The sequence below is a fragment of the Echinops telfairi genome, unplaced genomic scaffold (assembly GCF_000313985.2).
Source record: "Echinops telfairi isolate 266 unplaced genomic scaffold, ASM31398v2 ScPeMD7_443;HRSCAF=831, whole genome shotgun sequence".
Lineage (NCBI taxonomy): Eukaryota > Metazoa > Chordata > Mammalia > Afrosoricida > Tenrecidae > Echinops > Echinops telfairi.
In genome coordinates this window covers 66,522,860-66,539,686 of record NW_022104341.1, presented here as the reverse complement: position 1 = coordinate 66,539,686, position 16,827 = coordinate 66,522,860, and the positions used below count along the sequence as shown (strand labels likewise).

Below are 16,827 nucleotides of genomic sequence, written 5' to 3'. Positions count from 1 at the left end.
ATGCACACATCTGTCTTCAGCGATCATGTCGGGAAGGTAGATATAAAATGACCGTTTAGCTGAGCAAGGTGTTCTTGTATAGGGGAGTGCGCATGAGGAGGCCCAATGTCCACCTGCCGTCCCACTACCAAACCAATAATTATTGCACCTAGGTCTGTTCCCCCCTTAATCTTAAATATATTTACATATGTACATGTCTGTATTTAGGCTTGTATATATGCCCTTTGCCTCCTACTTCTTTCCTCTATTTCATTACGCTTTCCTCCTGTCCCAATACCATGATCAGTCTTCATTCTGGCTTCAGTAGTTCCTCGTGGTTGCCTTGACCGTGGTTGAGTGATCGTGATAATTTATAAATTTTTTTAAAAGATTACTCTGACAGTAGTATGAAGAATTAAGTAAAAGGGAACAAAGATAGAAATCCTGAGAATAGTTAGGAGGCTATTCCAGATGAGAAGCAGCTAGAGTTGGCATCCTGAGATGGTGCAAAGAAGATGGCTTACAGAGATATCAGGGAGAATGTCTAAAGGATGTATGTGATTAGAAGTGGGTGAGAGGAATATATCTTGGACAAAACCTACTTTTCTGGCGTAAATTAATGTGTTAATCTGGGTAGACTAGAGAAACAAATCTGTAGACATTCATATGTGTGTAAGAGAGAGTTTTATATCAGAGAGTAATTGTACATTAAGAAAACATCCCAGCCCAATCCAGGTCCAGTTCATAAGTCTGAATTAGCCCATATGTCCAATACCAATTGATAAATTCCAATTCAGACTCACGCAACACATGCAATGACACCAGATGCAGAAAGTTCACAGGCTAGGGGGTGGAAAGTCTTGTGGATCCAGTGGCAGTGGAAGCATCTCAGCACTGGTAGGGGTCTCCATGTGGCTCCTTCAGCTCCAGGGCTCTAGCGTAGCTTCATGTATCTTCTCAACAGGAAGGTCTCGCAGGAAGTGAGTCTACTCAGACTAACACATTATGGTACCTTGGGCATGGGGTACTAGAGAAACAAATAAAGATGGAGAGTGGATGCTTGGTCGACTTCTGCTTCATAGTAGGTTTTCTTCTTTGGCTAGCCAGAAGTCAGATATGTCCATGTGGTTTACTGGGTTGTTTTCAGGAAAGAATTTGGGAAGTTAAAATTTTGATTATTTTGTTTGTAGTCTGGTTATTCCTGTGTGAAATGGTGAAAATGAATGTGTCTATGAATTTGTTTCTCTAGTCAACCCGGACTAACAGTTACTGAGCTTGAAAGTCTTGCAGAGGAGCAAGTTTGAGGAGAAAACCACCAGTGCCACATACATAAACTTTTATTCTAATGAATTATAGTCTCCTGTCTGTTGATTCTGTTTCTGTTGAGTTCAGCTTCTTCTCCATTTAACTTTTGAAAACCAAACCACTGCTGTTGAGTTGACATGAACTGCTAGTGACTCAATAGGCCTGAGTAGAACTTTCCCATAGTACTTCTAAGGTGTACATCTTTGAGGAAGCAGATAGAAACTATGGCCCCGCTGACCTTCTCAGTTAGCAGCAAAGCTCCGATTTACACTTTGTTGTTGTTAGGTGATCCATGTGCAATAGAATGAAGCACTGCTTGGTCCTGCACTCTCCTCACAGTTGTTTGAGCCTATTGTTACATCCACTATGTCAATCCATCTCATCAAGGGTCCAGATTTATACTTTTACATATAGTAAAGTACTCTCATTGCCTCTACCTCTTAATCTTCTCTCATATTGATCCCTCCTTTTTCTCATTGCTATCGACCTATGTCAGGCCTTCCTAGTCACTTACATGGAGTATTGCAGTGTATAATAAATACAGTAGCCTCAATAGACTCCCTCGCTCTGGTTGTAACCCAGGCTAGTGCAATCATCACACTGCAGCTGTAGTGATCTTAAACGAACATCTGAATATGTAATTCTCCTATGCATAATTATTTGGTAGTTTTCAAATGTTTTCCCCTTGGTTCTAGTTCCTGTCTCATTTACATCTTCTGTTTCTCCATCCACCTACCCTCATTAATGATTGCAAGCTTGTACACTCACACTTAACTGATTTTTGTACCAGGCCAATACTGAACCTTCTGTAGCTCCGGGAATATGATCAGATGCTTTGACACCTCTATACAATTACACATGCTCTTCCTAAACACCTGGAATGCCATCGACCCATCTGACTGACTAATAAACTCCTACACATCCTTCCAAGTCTGCCCACATGATTCCTTGTGGAGCCTTCTTTTACTTCCCTAGACAGACTTAGTCATCATCATTCCTATGTTCAGACCGTGTTTTTACTGTTTTGTTTGCACATTTACATTCCAATTAGACTTTTAAGGTGTTTTTTTTTTTAATCTTTGTAATCCTAACATTTATCAACAGGACCTAACTTGCATGAGTACACAATAAAGATACATGCACGGAGGAATACATAGAAAAATCTTAGCAGTCTTTTGTTGTACTTTTTCCTTTTCATGAAATATAACATACAAACAAGTATATAACATTTCCTAATTGTAAGTGTATACCTCAGTAACTTTTTACTATGTTTATGCTTATATGACCTCCACCCATACCAAATTGGAGCATTTTCTAGCTGTTCCTCATGTAGTTTGTCATCAGTTTTTTGTTCAGCAATGGATAGATAAGTATGCTGAAAGGATACAACCCAGGTGCACACCTTTCTTGATTTTAAACTCTGAAGTATCCCTTTATATTGCTTAAATTGCTGCCACTTGTTCTATGTATAGGTAGGTTCCATATGTGTACAATTAAAGTGTTCTAGAATTCCCATTTTTCATATCGGTAGCCATAACTTGTTATGGTCTACAAAGTTGAGTGCCTTTATGTATAATCAATAAAATACAGGTAAGCATCTTTGTGTGGAGCCCTGGTGGTTAACTGCAAGGTGAGCAATACAAAACCACCAACCCCTGTGGGAGAAAGATGAGGTGTTCTACTCCCATAAAGAGTTAGTCTTAGAAACCCAAAAGGGTAGTTCTACCTTTCTGTATAGGAATCAACTTGATGGCAGTGAGTTGGTTTTTTGAAGCATCTTTGTGGTATTCTTTGCTTTCAGACAAGGTACACCACATAGTAGCAATAGTAACCCTGTTGATGTCCTCTTCTGAAATCAACTTGAATTTTTGGCAGTTAATTCTTGATATAACCTGCTGCAACCATTTTTGAAAAATATTTAGAAAATTTTTCCTTCATATTAATGATACTGTTAAATAATTTTTGCATTCTGTTTGATCATCTTTCCTGGGAATGAGCACAGATAAGGATCTCTTCCAATTCTGTTGGCCAGGTAGCTGTCTTCAAAATTTCTTGGCCAAGGCAAGTAAGATGCTTCCAGAATTGCATCTGTTTGAAACATCTGACTTGGTACTCTGCCAATCCCTAGATAGTTGTTTTAACTATTAAGGCGTAGGATTAATTCTCCCTAAGAGTTTCCAAGGCAATCTTAACAGGAGCAGATAGCCTCATCATTCTCCTAAGGAGCCTTTGGTGGGTTTTAACTGCTGACTTTTCAGGTAGCTGCCCAATAATGTGCCACTCACTCTACCTCTGTGATTCCTTATGTTTAGCTTAGTAAATGAATACTGCCAGTTTTCCTGAATGGGTTTTAGCTCTTCTTTAATGTATTGGTTGCATAATAGTGTGTTGCTTAAATGTTTCCATACATTTGTATAATTTCCAATTTTTCTTTATTTCTCATTTTAGTCCACTGTGATCAGTATCTTTAAGTTTGAGACTTAATTGGTTTTCTAGCACATGGTCTGATCTAGAGAATGTACCCCTAAACACTGAAGAAGAATTGATATTGTGCTGTCTGTATATGTCTATTAGATGTAGTTGGCTTATAGTATTGTTTAAGTCCTCTTTCCTCGCCCTAGCTGTTCTACCCATTACTGAGTCATCTTCACCTATTATTGCGGGATGACTTCTTTGAATTCTCTCAGTGTTTGGGACTTCACATATATGAGTAGGTTTCAAAAGCTTGGGTAAAAATTCCATTGTCTTTCAACTCCATTTTTCTATGAACTTTTAAAATAAAAATCCCATTATTTTTTACAGTAATTCCATTTTCCACAAACCTTTTTATTCCCCCATATGGTGTGTAATTGTTCTGTTTCGTAGTGAATTGACCCTTTTATTATTTTTATAGTGCTCTTTTTTGTCTCTTGTAATACATTTTGACTGAAAGTCTATTATGTCTGATATTAATTTAGCTATTGCAGGTCTTTTATGGTTGCTGTTTGTATTGGATGACTTGTCCATCCTCTTACTTTCAACTTCTTTGTATTTGTGGATGTAAGTTATTTATCATGTAGATAGCATATAGATAGATATTGCTTGTTGAGGTTATGTTTTTGGTTTTTATCCATTCTGCCATTTTTTATATTTTTGAGAATTTAGGTCATTTATATTTAAAGGACAGGCATATCTCAGCGATATTGCAAGTTTGGTTCCAGGTCATCCTAATAAAGTGATTATTGTAAAAGGCCAGTCTACGTTTTTGTTGTTGTAGTTTCGCAGTGTATATAAAAAACTATGTTTACACTGTACTTTAGCTTTAAGTGTACAATAGCATTATGAAAAGTAAGACATATTTTGAGAATTATAATATGGTATTTAAGAATTACAAAAAATGTGACAAAATGTGACATGATATGAGCACATACTACTGGTAAAATGATGTCAATAGATTGGCTTGATGTAGGATTGCCACAAACCTCCCAATAAAAATAATTGTAATATATGCAAAGCATAATAAAATGAAGCACAGTAAAGTGAAGTCTGCTTGTTATTACCCATTTTGCTCTGTTTCTCTATGTCTTTTACATTGCCCCAACTTCCTTCAGCACTACAGTCTCTTGTGCTTAGTTGATTCTTTGTAGTGAGCCTTCTCAGTTCCCTTCTTTTTTTGGTGAGTCTATGTCTTAGTTATTTTCTGTGTGGTTATGTTGGGGATTATGTCTAATATCCAAAATTTATGATAGCCTCGTTTATTGATACTAGTTTAACTTTAATAACATACAACTCCATTGATAAAGCATATCTTAACCCTTATTTTTTATGTATTCTGAATTTATATGTGCCAAATAACATTTATAGTCTTTTTATGCATTTGCCCTTTTAAATCATGTAGGACATAAACATTAGCATTAGAAACCAAAATCACTATAGTATTACCCCTATATTTGTCCATGCAATTTCCTTTACTGGAGATCTTTTTTCTTCATATATTAAGTTACACTGTAAGTGTGCTTTCACTTCAATCTGAAGAATTCTCTTATAAGTTAAAACTTCCTCAGCTTTTTTCTTTGTTTTGCTCTGCTTTTTTTCTTTTACTTTAGAATTGTTTATTTTGTTGTTGTTCAGACTGTGTACACAGTGAAACATATACCAGTTCATGTTTCTCTGAGTACCGTTTAGTGACCCTGACTACATTCTTTAACTGGTGTAGTCATTCTCACCCGCCTTTTCTGAATTGTTTCTCCCCAGTAACATAAGTCCACCTAACCCTAAAGTTTCTATCCAGTCTTTTGATTTGCTGTTGCCAGTTTGCTCCTGTATAGATAGTTCTTTTTAAAAAAACCTATTGCTGTGGAGTCTTTGTCAACCCATAGTGATGCTGTAGGCAACATAGAACGGACCCTGTGGGTTTCCAAAACTTAACTATTTACTTGCGTAGAAAGCCCTGTCTTTCTCCTGGGGAACAGCGGGTCATTTTGAACTGTGGACTTTGCGGATTGCAGTAGCTTTGTTGGATATAGAGTTTTTGTTGACTACTTCTGGCCTCCTAAATTTCTATAGGGAGAGGTTACTGCTTAATCTTACGGAGGATTCCTTGTGTGTGACCGTTCGCTTCTCCTACTACTTTCATGATTCTGTGCCTTTGGTTTTCAAGGACTTGATTGTAAGGTGTCTTGGATTGATCCTATTTAGAGTTTGTAAAGCTTCATAGATGTGTAGAATCATGCCCTTTCTCACTTTGGGGATATTTCTTGCCATTCCTCCTTCACATATTCTGTATTCTTATCTTTTTCTCTTCTCCTTAGAGAACTCTTCATAATTTGCATGTTGCTCCTATTGAGTGAGACCGACAAGTCCCTTATAGTATATTTGCTTTTCATCTTTCTTTTTCCTTCTGGCTCCGCAGACTTGTTACTTTCAATGTCTTATTTTTTAACTTGCTGAGTTCTTTCTTCTGCCAGTTCACATTCGCTATTATACTCCTCTAGTAAAGTTTTATCTGTTAAAATTTTAAGCTCCAGTAATTATATGATTCCTTTGTGTAATTTCATTCTCTTTATTCATGCTTTCATTTTTATCCATATATAATTTTCTGATTTTCCTTACTTAAGTGACCTCATTAACTTTTAACTCTTAGAGTTTTTAATAGATTTTTGTTGTTGTAGTTGTTGTTTTTAAGTGTGTTAGTTTGTCCATAGGAGCCCAGGTGATATTTATTTAAATTACTTATTGAACTGCTCACTCATTCAAATCTACCAGCTACTCTACTGCAGAAAGATGAGGCTTAAAGTCTTGGCAATCGCAAAAAGTTAAAGTCTTGGAAACCAACAAGGACTATTCCGCTTTGCCCGACAGCAGGGCTTTCAAACTCAATTAAAGCTCGGGCCATTTGGTGCAACAGGCAAGATTCACGTGGGCCACATCAAATTTATAAATTCTGTTAAATTTGTATTTTGAAGTGAAGATTCAGGAATATGGATAGGATAATTAATACACTATATAATTGCTTTTATTTAAACATTAATAATAATGTATTTATAAAACTAAAATTATTCTTTTTTACCCAAAACTTGCCAGCGCTTTCCTCCTACTAGTTTTCACTTACCTCTTATGTTGTGACCAGAAAATATAACAAGTTAACTAATAAAAAACACAAAATGTTGGGCAGCTGACAAACATGATGCACAATTGTAATGGCTTCCCTCTAAAAATGTTAACTAGCGCTGCCGCTAGGTATGATTCATTACAGCACAACCCAGAGTGCTCTTTTTAACCTTTTTGCTATTGGGATCTGTTTACATTATGTGACACTGAGAGTGGCAGACATATCGCTTCCAAACGTCGCCAGAACTGAGTCAGTGTGTTTATACACGTCCACAGGCCCCCAGGAAAGGCACTGGGCCACGTGTGTACTCATCTTCATTAGTTAAAGGGTTAACTAGGGAATTGTGAGTACGGTATTGCCTCGATTTTCTTTATAACAATTGTTTCTATTTTCATTTTTTTCACACCATAAAATTATTTTCATTGCTACTTCGTAACTGTAATTCTGCTACTATTATGAATCGGGCGACCCCTATGAAAAGGTCGTTTGACCCCCAAAGGGGTCGTAACCCACAGGATGAGAACCGCTGCCCTATAGGGTTACTGTGAGTTGAAATCTACTCAATGACAGTGAGTTTAGTTTGGGGAGTTTGCCCACTATCTGGCTTCCATAGGGATGTTTGTGACTTCATTCCTTAGAATGGGACTTTCTTTTTTGTTTTTTATTATATTATGTTACACAGGATTCTCTAGAGAAACAAAATCAAGACACTAATGATTTTACATATATGTAAAACATAAGAAATAAACAGTTACTTAATCTATAAAGCAGTACAAATGGCTCAGTGCAACTCACTCCTGCGAGACAGTTGTGAGACACTGGCAGTCCTTCCAAGTCTTGAGGGTCATCGGGTAGTCCTCTGTAGAGCAATTCAGGCTATCTGACCACAGGCAGCAAACAGCAAGGCAGGTCACAGTCAGCCAGATGACAGGGTCCGACAGTCCTCAGCTCAAGAGATGTATACTCCAGTAGAGTGGCGAAGCAGGTCTTGAGGGAACCTCAAGCTACAGCGAAACAGTCCACAGGTTAGGTGTCCCACAGGTAGTGTAGCTTGCAAATTGAGGCAGAGAACAAGCTAAGGCAGCTGCACACTGGTCATCAAAGAGCAAGAGACAGGAAAGGCAAGGCTCACCGAGCCATTTATCTCTCCACCCTTCCATTAATTCCACATGTGTTCATTGGCCATGTTGGCACAATAAATTTATCTATCACATATATGCATTGTGATTTTTATCGAAACTGGAAATTTTGGATGTTAAAATGTTAGTGATGAAGCTCAGATTCTTCCCCTTTACAGTGTGGATTATACTTTCTTTTTCATTGAAGACTATAGTAATCTCCCTGCTGCTCCCACCCCCAATTAATTTTGCAAAGACTTCCCTCCTATTCGTGCATGCTCACTGAGGGTTCTGTTACACACCTTATGCCCAGTTAGTGTTACTAGAGATTTTCTTGTACTCCAGGAAGAAAACAAAAACATCTCTACTAGTGTTTGCACTTTGGCTTAGTGCCTAAATCCTCTTTTCTCACCTGGGCCGGTTTGCAGTGTACTTAGGGATTGCCTGGGGTAGAGTGTAGTCTTCTTAGTTATTCTATGCAGGCCTTTTGCCCTGAGGATGCTTGTGACTGTCTCAGATCGGCTCTCCTTGCTTCTTTTGAAAGCCTTACTTTCTGGAAGAAACTCACCTCAACTTCTCCTTTCTTAGGTGTCCATTGTTTGCTCCACTACTACTGTTTAGGTTCTGGTAGCTAAGGTACACACTCTTCTTTTTAAAAAAAATACTTTTATTGGAGGCTCTTACATCTTTTAACACAATCCCTACATTCCTCCAATGTGTCAAGCACATTTGCACATAAGCCACCATCATCATTTTCAAAGCATTCTCTTCCCACTTGAGCCCCTAATATCGGCTCCCCATTTCTTCCCCCTCCCTCCCTCGCCCTCCATTCCTCATGAACCTTTGATAAGTTATAGATTATTTTTTCCATATCTTACATCATCCTCCATTGCCCCTCACCCACTTTTCCGTTATTCACTCCCCTGTGAGGGGGTTCTAGATTGATTCTTGTGATCCGTTCCTCCTTTCTCCCCCAACCCTTCCCTAATACTCCTGGTATCTCTACTCTCCTTGCTGGCTCTGAGAGGTTTATCTATCCTGGATTCCCTGTGTTTTCGGCTCTTATCTGTAGCAGTGTGCATGCTCTGCTCTAATCCGATTTGTAAGGTAGGATTGAGGTCATGATAGTAGGGTGAAGGAAGCACCAGAGAACTAGAGGAAAGTTGTATGTTCCATCAGTGTTATACTGCACCCTGTCTCATCTCTTCCCTGTGACCCCTCTGTAAGGGGATGTCCAATTGTCTGCAGATGGGCATTGGGTCTTCACTCCATTCCGCCCCTTCCCCCCCATTCACCTTGGGTATGATTTTGTTCTGGGCCATAGATGCCTGATACCTAATCCCATAGACACCTCATGATCACACAGGCTGGTGTGCATCTTCCATGTGGGCTTTGTTGCTTCTCAGGTAGATGGCCACATGTTTATCTTCAAGCCTTTAAGACCCCAGACGCTGTATCTTTTGATAGCCGGGCACCATCGACTTTTTTCACCACACTTGCCCATGTACCTATTTTGTCTTCAGCGATTGTGTCGGGAAGGTGAGCATTACAGAATGCTGGATTGTTAGAACAAAGGGTTCTTGTGTTAAGGGAGTACTTGAGTCCAGGCCAAATATCCAGCTGCAACCTTAATCCTTAACACATAGATATGAGTACATAGTTCTATTCCCCTCTTATTATATATACATATTTTACATATGTACATGCCTATATTTAGTCCAGGGGGAGCAGAGAGATGAAAACCTCTGGGAATACCAAAAATAGACTTGGGATACAGAGTGTGGCACCCCATCAGACTCGACTGGAAAACACTCCTAAAGGCCAACAAATAGACCTTGAACTATTTATAGACTTTTCCATTTTTGTCAGTGGCTTTCTTTTTGTTATTGTTTTTTGCTGTTGTTACTGTTTTATTGGTTTTGACTTCCTTTGTTGTTTCATTTGGCTTTGCCTGGTCTTTTCATTTATTAATGTGTCTGCATGTCTATCTCGATAAGCTAGCCAGGGTAGATAATTCGGAGATGAAAAGAATGGGACCAGTGGTTCTGGGGGCATGCGGGAGAAGGGGAAGTGGGAGAGGGGACGGGGGAAACCAACCCAGGGACAGGGGAACAAGTGAATTAAAATCCATGAAAGGAAGGTCATAGGATGCCTAGTGGGGCTCATTCAAGAGCAACGTAGTAGCGAGGAATTACTAAACCCGAATGAAGGCTGGACATGATGGTGGGACAAGGGGGAAGTTAAAAAGAAATAGAGGAAAGAACCAGGGGCAAGGGACATTTATAGGTACACACTCTTCTACCATTGCCCATGCCTCACCCCACAAAACAAACCCATGTGGACAGACCAAACTGAAGAAGCACCTCACTTCACTCTCCAGGCAGTTCCCAGACATACCAGAACACATAGAAGTCTGCTATTAAATTCTGAAATTCTAATTTAGCTACTACAGAGTCAGAGATAAGGCTCCTCACTGAAAACACATTCCACCACTGCCTCCTTAAGATGGCTGAGCGGCTGGGTTATGAAGGACAGATGTAGGCAGTAAAAATCTAGAGCTTTTCTACTGTTTAAAAGTCACCTTTTCTGGATTCACGAAGTTCATTTGGTTGCTGTAACCCTCCACCTGTTTTCAAAGTTGATAAAAAGAGTCAACCAATTTCTGGTTGTTTTACTTAATGATCTAATAGGGGGATAATTAGAGAATCTTCCAGGAAGTGCTGGTCAGTCTTTTTAAGTGTAGTTTTTCTTGTGGATGAATAGTATTTCAGTTCAGTTTGTACCTTGCATTTTGCTACAGAATCATCATGTTGAATTAGCACTAATTAAAGTGTGTGACTGCTAACCATATGGTTGGTGGTTTGAATCCACTAGCCAGTCCACTGAAGAAAGATGTTACAAACTGCTTTTTATAAGGAGTGTATCCTTGGAAAAGCCTACAGTTCAATCCTGTTCTACAAGTATCAGTGGATCTCTGTGAGTCAGAGTCCATTTTTGATGGTAATGCATTTGGTTTTAGAATGTTGTTGTTAGGTGCCATCCAGTTGGTTCTAAACCACAGTGAGCTTATGCACAACAGGATGGACTACTGCCTGTCCTGCACCACACTCACAGCTGTTCCCATGCTTGAGTCCATTGCTACAGCCACGATATCAATCCATCCCCTTCAAGGCCTTCCTCCTTTTTGTTGTCCCATTTTATTGTTAGGTTCCATGAAGCCAGTCCCAACACATAGCAACCCTAAACAAAACAGAACACAACACTGCCTTGTCCTGTGCCATCCTCACAATGCTTCCTGTGCTTGAGCCCTTGTTGGAGCTACTGTCTTGTCTGTCAGTTCGTCATATCACGGTGGCTTGTGTGTTGCAGCATTGGTCCAAAGATAAAGTTCAAAAAGGTTAGGTAGGAGAGGGAATGGAAACAGGTAACCTAGGAAGAAGTGGGTTAACGTTTGATGACTGGAGATTGCAGTCAATGGGATTAAACAAGCTGTACAAATTGTTAATAGTTGTTAATGGGAAAACTGATCTGCTCTGTAAACCTTCAGCCAATTCACAAAAAAGTTTAAAAAATAAATAATCATGTCCTATAACCTAGGAATTCTCTTTCCAATTGCAAAATCTTTTATATTTGATGTAGTTTAAATATTCCATGAAACCATTCTGATTTCTCAGTTAGTAATTAGTCTTTCTGACTCAGGGGTCAGAAGGGCTCCCATTGCTATTCAAAATAGACTCTTCTTTATCAATCTTCAGTGAATCGTCATCACCCATAGCAATGACTTTCAAAAATTGGTGGGCATTTTCTGATATACTATGTCTGGAGGTTCTGATACATAATGTTCATAGATTCTGACTCCTAAATAAATAATGTGTTAATAATTTTTAAGTTCATCCCACATACGAGACATTGAATATGTTGTGATGGCATATTTATTTATTTAGTTTTCATAACTATCCTGTGAGATAGAAATTTTTTCCTATTACGTAGATGATAACCATCAATGATAAATTTGGTTCAACTATCTTTTAATGGCCCTTGTCTGTCTCTTCAACTGATAGATAGCCTGCTACTCCCTCCCAATTCCTCTTTGAATTGAAATATTCAACTGCGTGTTCCTATAAAATGTCATCTCTTTTCACATATCTGTGCTTTTGTCCTGTTCTTCATTTCTGAACCTACTTTCTATTTCTTCATTTAGAAAATTATGCTGCTTATTCTGTTAAGGCGTTTCATTTAGAAATAATCTTCAAGATGCCTCCTAAATACAAAGTTCTAATTAGGTTACTTGACACTCATATTTTTTCAGAATATCTTGTGCATAATAAAATCATTGGACTTAATACTGTCCAGAAATGAGCTGTGTGCTTTTTTACCTCCTCCTCCTTTGCTCTTAACTGAAGTTCCTTAAGTGTAGAAACTGGATTGATTTTCCTTTCTAATCTCATCTTAACCTACAGTGTCATATCAAATAGGAGCTCAGTAATGAATCTCTGTGTACTTTGAAAATTACCATGGCTCAACTAAGTCCATGTGGAAGAAGCATACCAGCATGTGTGATTCAAGGATTATAAATAATGAAGCCCAAATCTGAAGGAGAGAATGGTGTCAGAGTTTAAATGATGAACACCTGGTTTTCAGAAGTTTATGGATGACAGTGGAAGCCCCAAATCCATTTGCAGGGTGCTCACATGGATTTAAGCCTCCTGTGAATCTCCTCTGTCTATAGTTGAGAGGTGTGAATACCCTTGTTATCAGAAAGAGCATTGTAAAATCATTAAAGCAGACATAGGTAAAAATTTAGCATCTTATCATTTAAGCCCCCTTTTGACTCATTTAAAAGTTGTCTCAGTTTAAAAAAAAAAAGTGAGAGGAAGTACATGTGGATTAAGCCCCCTGGTGAAGCCCTTCTGACCATAGTCCAGGGATGTGATAACTTTGCTATCATGCAGATTGCATTGAAACACTTTTCAGATGCAGTAAGGTTAAAAGTTAACACCTTACATTTGATTTCTCTTTTAAATTTGTTCTACTTTTTAATATTTTCTCCTGTCTTTTCAAATGAAGTTTTCCTGTTTTATTTTTTTGTTGTTAGTTTTTAAAAAATGATTTTGTGTAGATGAACTCCAGGGTAGGTAAATCTATAGAGACAGTAACGGGATTAATGGATTCTCAGTCTGGCAGGGGAAGGTTGCGGGATGGGGGAGATGGGGAGCTGGTAATGATGGATACAAGAACAAAGAAAATGTTCGAAAATTGGGAGATGATTCTACAATTCTTCTTAATGTAATTGAATTACAGCAATGTGTGTTTTATGAATTATATATCAAAACTGTTTAAAATGAAGAAAAGTTACCATGGCTACTTTTAGTTTGTCTATTTCATTTTTCCATGTTTTCTTAAAACCATAAAGATATATTAATAAAATCTCAATGCATAGAACCCTTAAGGGTGAATTAAGGTGCAGGAGATTTAATCAAACCCTTTACTTTCTGCTCTGATTTTTAATTTTTTGAATCATGTGTCGGTAATGGAAAGAATTTTAAATTAAATAAAAGAAAAGTTTTATTGAGATAATGTTGATTTTGATACAATTGGTGAGACACCTATGTCCCAAGGGGTCTTTGCTGGAGGGATCGGTGGAATGAAGCCAGTTTCTACAGATTCACCCAGTTATATAGCCAGCATAGAGTAAAAAGTAAGTTAGAAGCTTCCCACCAACTCCCAGAGGCAGAAACAATATAGCCCCTCACCCACAAAAGGGTTAAGGTGGCTAGTTAAATGATAAATAAAGGACTTATAACTAGATATTGAAAATGAGCATATGTGGGAAAAGAGAACATAACTTAAAGACCCTAAGGTCAATTTTAGGTTTTCTCTTCTTTAATTCTGTTGTAATTCACATGAAAAGTATTCATATATCTTATATTTGCTTTTTTAGTTGTAAATGATGAGATTTTCTTACGTATCTTTTTGATATGTACATTAATGTATAGCAATTATAGTGTTAGGTATCAGTAATATATAAAGCTGGACAATGAATAAAGAAGACCAAAGAAGAATTAATAATGCATGTAAATTATGGTTTTTGAGAAGAAAATGGAATATACCAATGACTGCTAGAAAAACAAACAAATCTGCCGTGGGAGAGGTGTAGCCAGAATTGCTCTGTAAAGTGGGGTTGGGGAGACTTCATTTCACGAGCTTTGGCGATATTGTCAGGAGGAACCAGTGTCTTGGAAAGAACTTCATGCTTTGTAAAGTCAAGGGCCAATGAGAAAGAGGAAGGCCCTCAATGAAATGAATTTAATAAATGACTGAAAAAAATGGTTTCCAACACAGCAACAATTGTGATGATGGCACAAGAGTGTGCAGCGTTCCATTCTGTTGCAAATAAGGTCACTGTAAGTCAGAGTCACCTTCGTGGCACCTGACACCACCACTGTGTAGGTATAAAGTAGCAATAAGACCCTATGCTTTGTGTCATTTCAGCTGCAGTCATTCAATACCACTGCGCCTTGTCAAGATGTAAAACAGCTAACTAACGGAGTCGCCATGGCGCAAGTCCTTCATCAGATGTGAGTATTGGTTCTGCCTTTCCGAAAAAGAATTGTAAGCCCAATATGAACATCTAAAAGGAGGAAAGCATTCTAAAGGTTACTGAAACTGTTACATATTCTCAGTAATGAAAGTCAGGGTATCAATGCATTTTTGGAACTATAGGAAAAAATTTACCTATTTCTCCTTCCTGCTCATAGAGATGCATTTTATTAAGAAATCGAGATTTTTAATTTTGGGGGAATTTATGTTTAAGCTGTTCAGCTCCTGTTCATGAGATCAGAGAAACCAATTAAATGAAAGCTTTAATAGCTTAGAATATTTCTATCAGCTATACTTTGCTATTTTAGGGTATTAGTGCATGGAGATTGTTGTTTTAGAAGTTATTAAATCATAAACTCACAGAGGAGTGGATTTGCATAATATAGCAGAGTTACATTTTAATACATATTCTTGGATTATTATTAGTAAATAATAAAATCATTTGTGAGTGACATTAGAAGCTGAGGGATCTAATCTAACAAAGTGACTAGATCTCTTTCATTTATTAAATGTACCTAAATTCCTTGTTACCTAATATTTTCTAGCTATTGTACAAGATAGCTAGAATTGAATTTATATGAATTTATTTTCATAATATTTATTCTAGGAGACCATAATCCTATCTCTGTTTCACATTGTTATTGTTAAAGAGTGTTTATTATTATAAGGTAATAGCCATTGTCATGTAAAAGTTTGAGGTGATTCATATTGAGAACTATGTTATTGAGTTAGCAAAAATTCATTACCACTTGTAGAAAGACAATATAATATGTCAATCCTAGCTTCTTGAAATGTTCAAAATTATCAAATTTTACAGTTAAGTTTAACACTCTAAGAGACCAACTTAAATCTTACCTTTTTGGGTGTATTATTAAAAAATATGCCTATTTCCCTGCTTTCTTAAAGAATACTTCTTAAATATTTTATTTACACCTGTGTAGTTTAAAGTTGTTTTACTTTGTCATGGACAAGCCTTCTGAACATGATTTTTTCATGAGGATTTGGGAAAGACATCACTCTTTTGTCTTTGGAATGTGCACCTGACTTCACAAATAAGTGTGTTAGGGGCGTTAGTGTGGATGTAGCTACACTGTGGTTGGTATGGGTGAAAGCGTTGTGCCCATTCATTACTCATTCCCACAGTGCCCTCTACAGCTGTCACTTGTGTGCAGTGTGGTGGGCTTTAAGTGGCTTTGAGCCACAAAATAGTAGAAAAGCCCAGCTTTTACCATGGTACAAGACATGTGGTTCTCTGATCTCTTCTGCAATTGTTGCATTGTGCCTGAGATTTTGAATCCTACTTGTCTACACACTGCCATTGATTTGATTCCAACTAATAGTGCCTGCGTAGGCCAAGTAGAACTGCGCTTAGGGTTTCAAGGCTGCTCCACTTTCTCCCACTAAGCGGCTGTTGAGTTCAGACCTCTGTGCCACAAAGGCACGTTTTATTATTCATTGCTTTGGCGGCTATTAGTTGCATATCAAATCACATCTAAGTTGTTAATGAAGGGAAACTTTTAAAACGTTAAAATTTACCAGAGACGGATAAGCTCCTATCGGATCGAAGAGTGGGATTCCCAAACTGTCTCAGACAGAGGGAATCATAGAGTTATTGCGAGGGCTTTACAGGTCTTGAATGCATGCTGTGTACTTCTCTTTTTCAAATGTATGTAGCTGTTGTTAGTAAAAAAGCATCGTTTTAAAGCTGCTCTTGAATGTGTTGTAGCCTTTAATACGTTTCTTAATTAGTAGATTTTGGAAATATCTGTCCGGTCCAGCGGGAACAGCAACGTGGGTCCTGGATAGAGGGAGCGGGACGCTAAGAATGGAGATGAGACAGGAGGCTGAGCAGCTCTCTGTGTTCTCTTTGTTCTGAGTTCTCTCTTTATTTTTCCACAAGCCGCAGCTTATCAAGGCGAAAAGGAAGGGAGTGCCCGCAGGACATGCAAATCAGGCTACTACTGAACGCCCAATCAGAAATCTTGCAAAAGCACACCCAGCCAGCAGTCAGTAGTTTCCGATCAGGTCCCTGGGAATGACATCACCTTATGCTAATTAGGTGAAACAGCACATATGCTAACAGGGTGCTTGTTAGCCAATACAAATACAGTGAACCCTCGCCACTTCTTGCTTTCGACTTCAGCGGCTTCACTCTATCTCGGTTTTTGCATAACAGCGCATGCTCTGTCATTACTGCCACTGATTGGCTCATACTGTACACGCTTCTGTCTGCAT

The 16,827-nt window shown here is 38.1% G+C and overlaps 1 protein-coding gene across 1 annotated transcript in view; it reads left to right on the top strand.

Annotated features, from left to right (window-relative positions):
• The window catches only part of HOOK1 (hook microtubule tethering protein 1), an 83,412-nt gene that overhangs the window by 4,953 nt on the left and 61,632 nt on the right, over nt 1–16,827 (top strand). The window contains exon 2 of the mRNA XM_004699385.2: nt 14,485–14,570. Within this exon, the coding sequence (XP_004699442.1) occupies nt 14,548–14,570 (23 nt within the window). The 5' untranslated portion in view covers nt 14,485–14,547. The remainder of the gene's footprint in view (nt 1–14,484; nt 14,571–16,827) is intronic.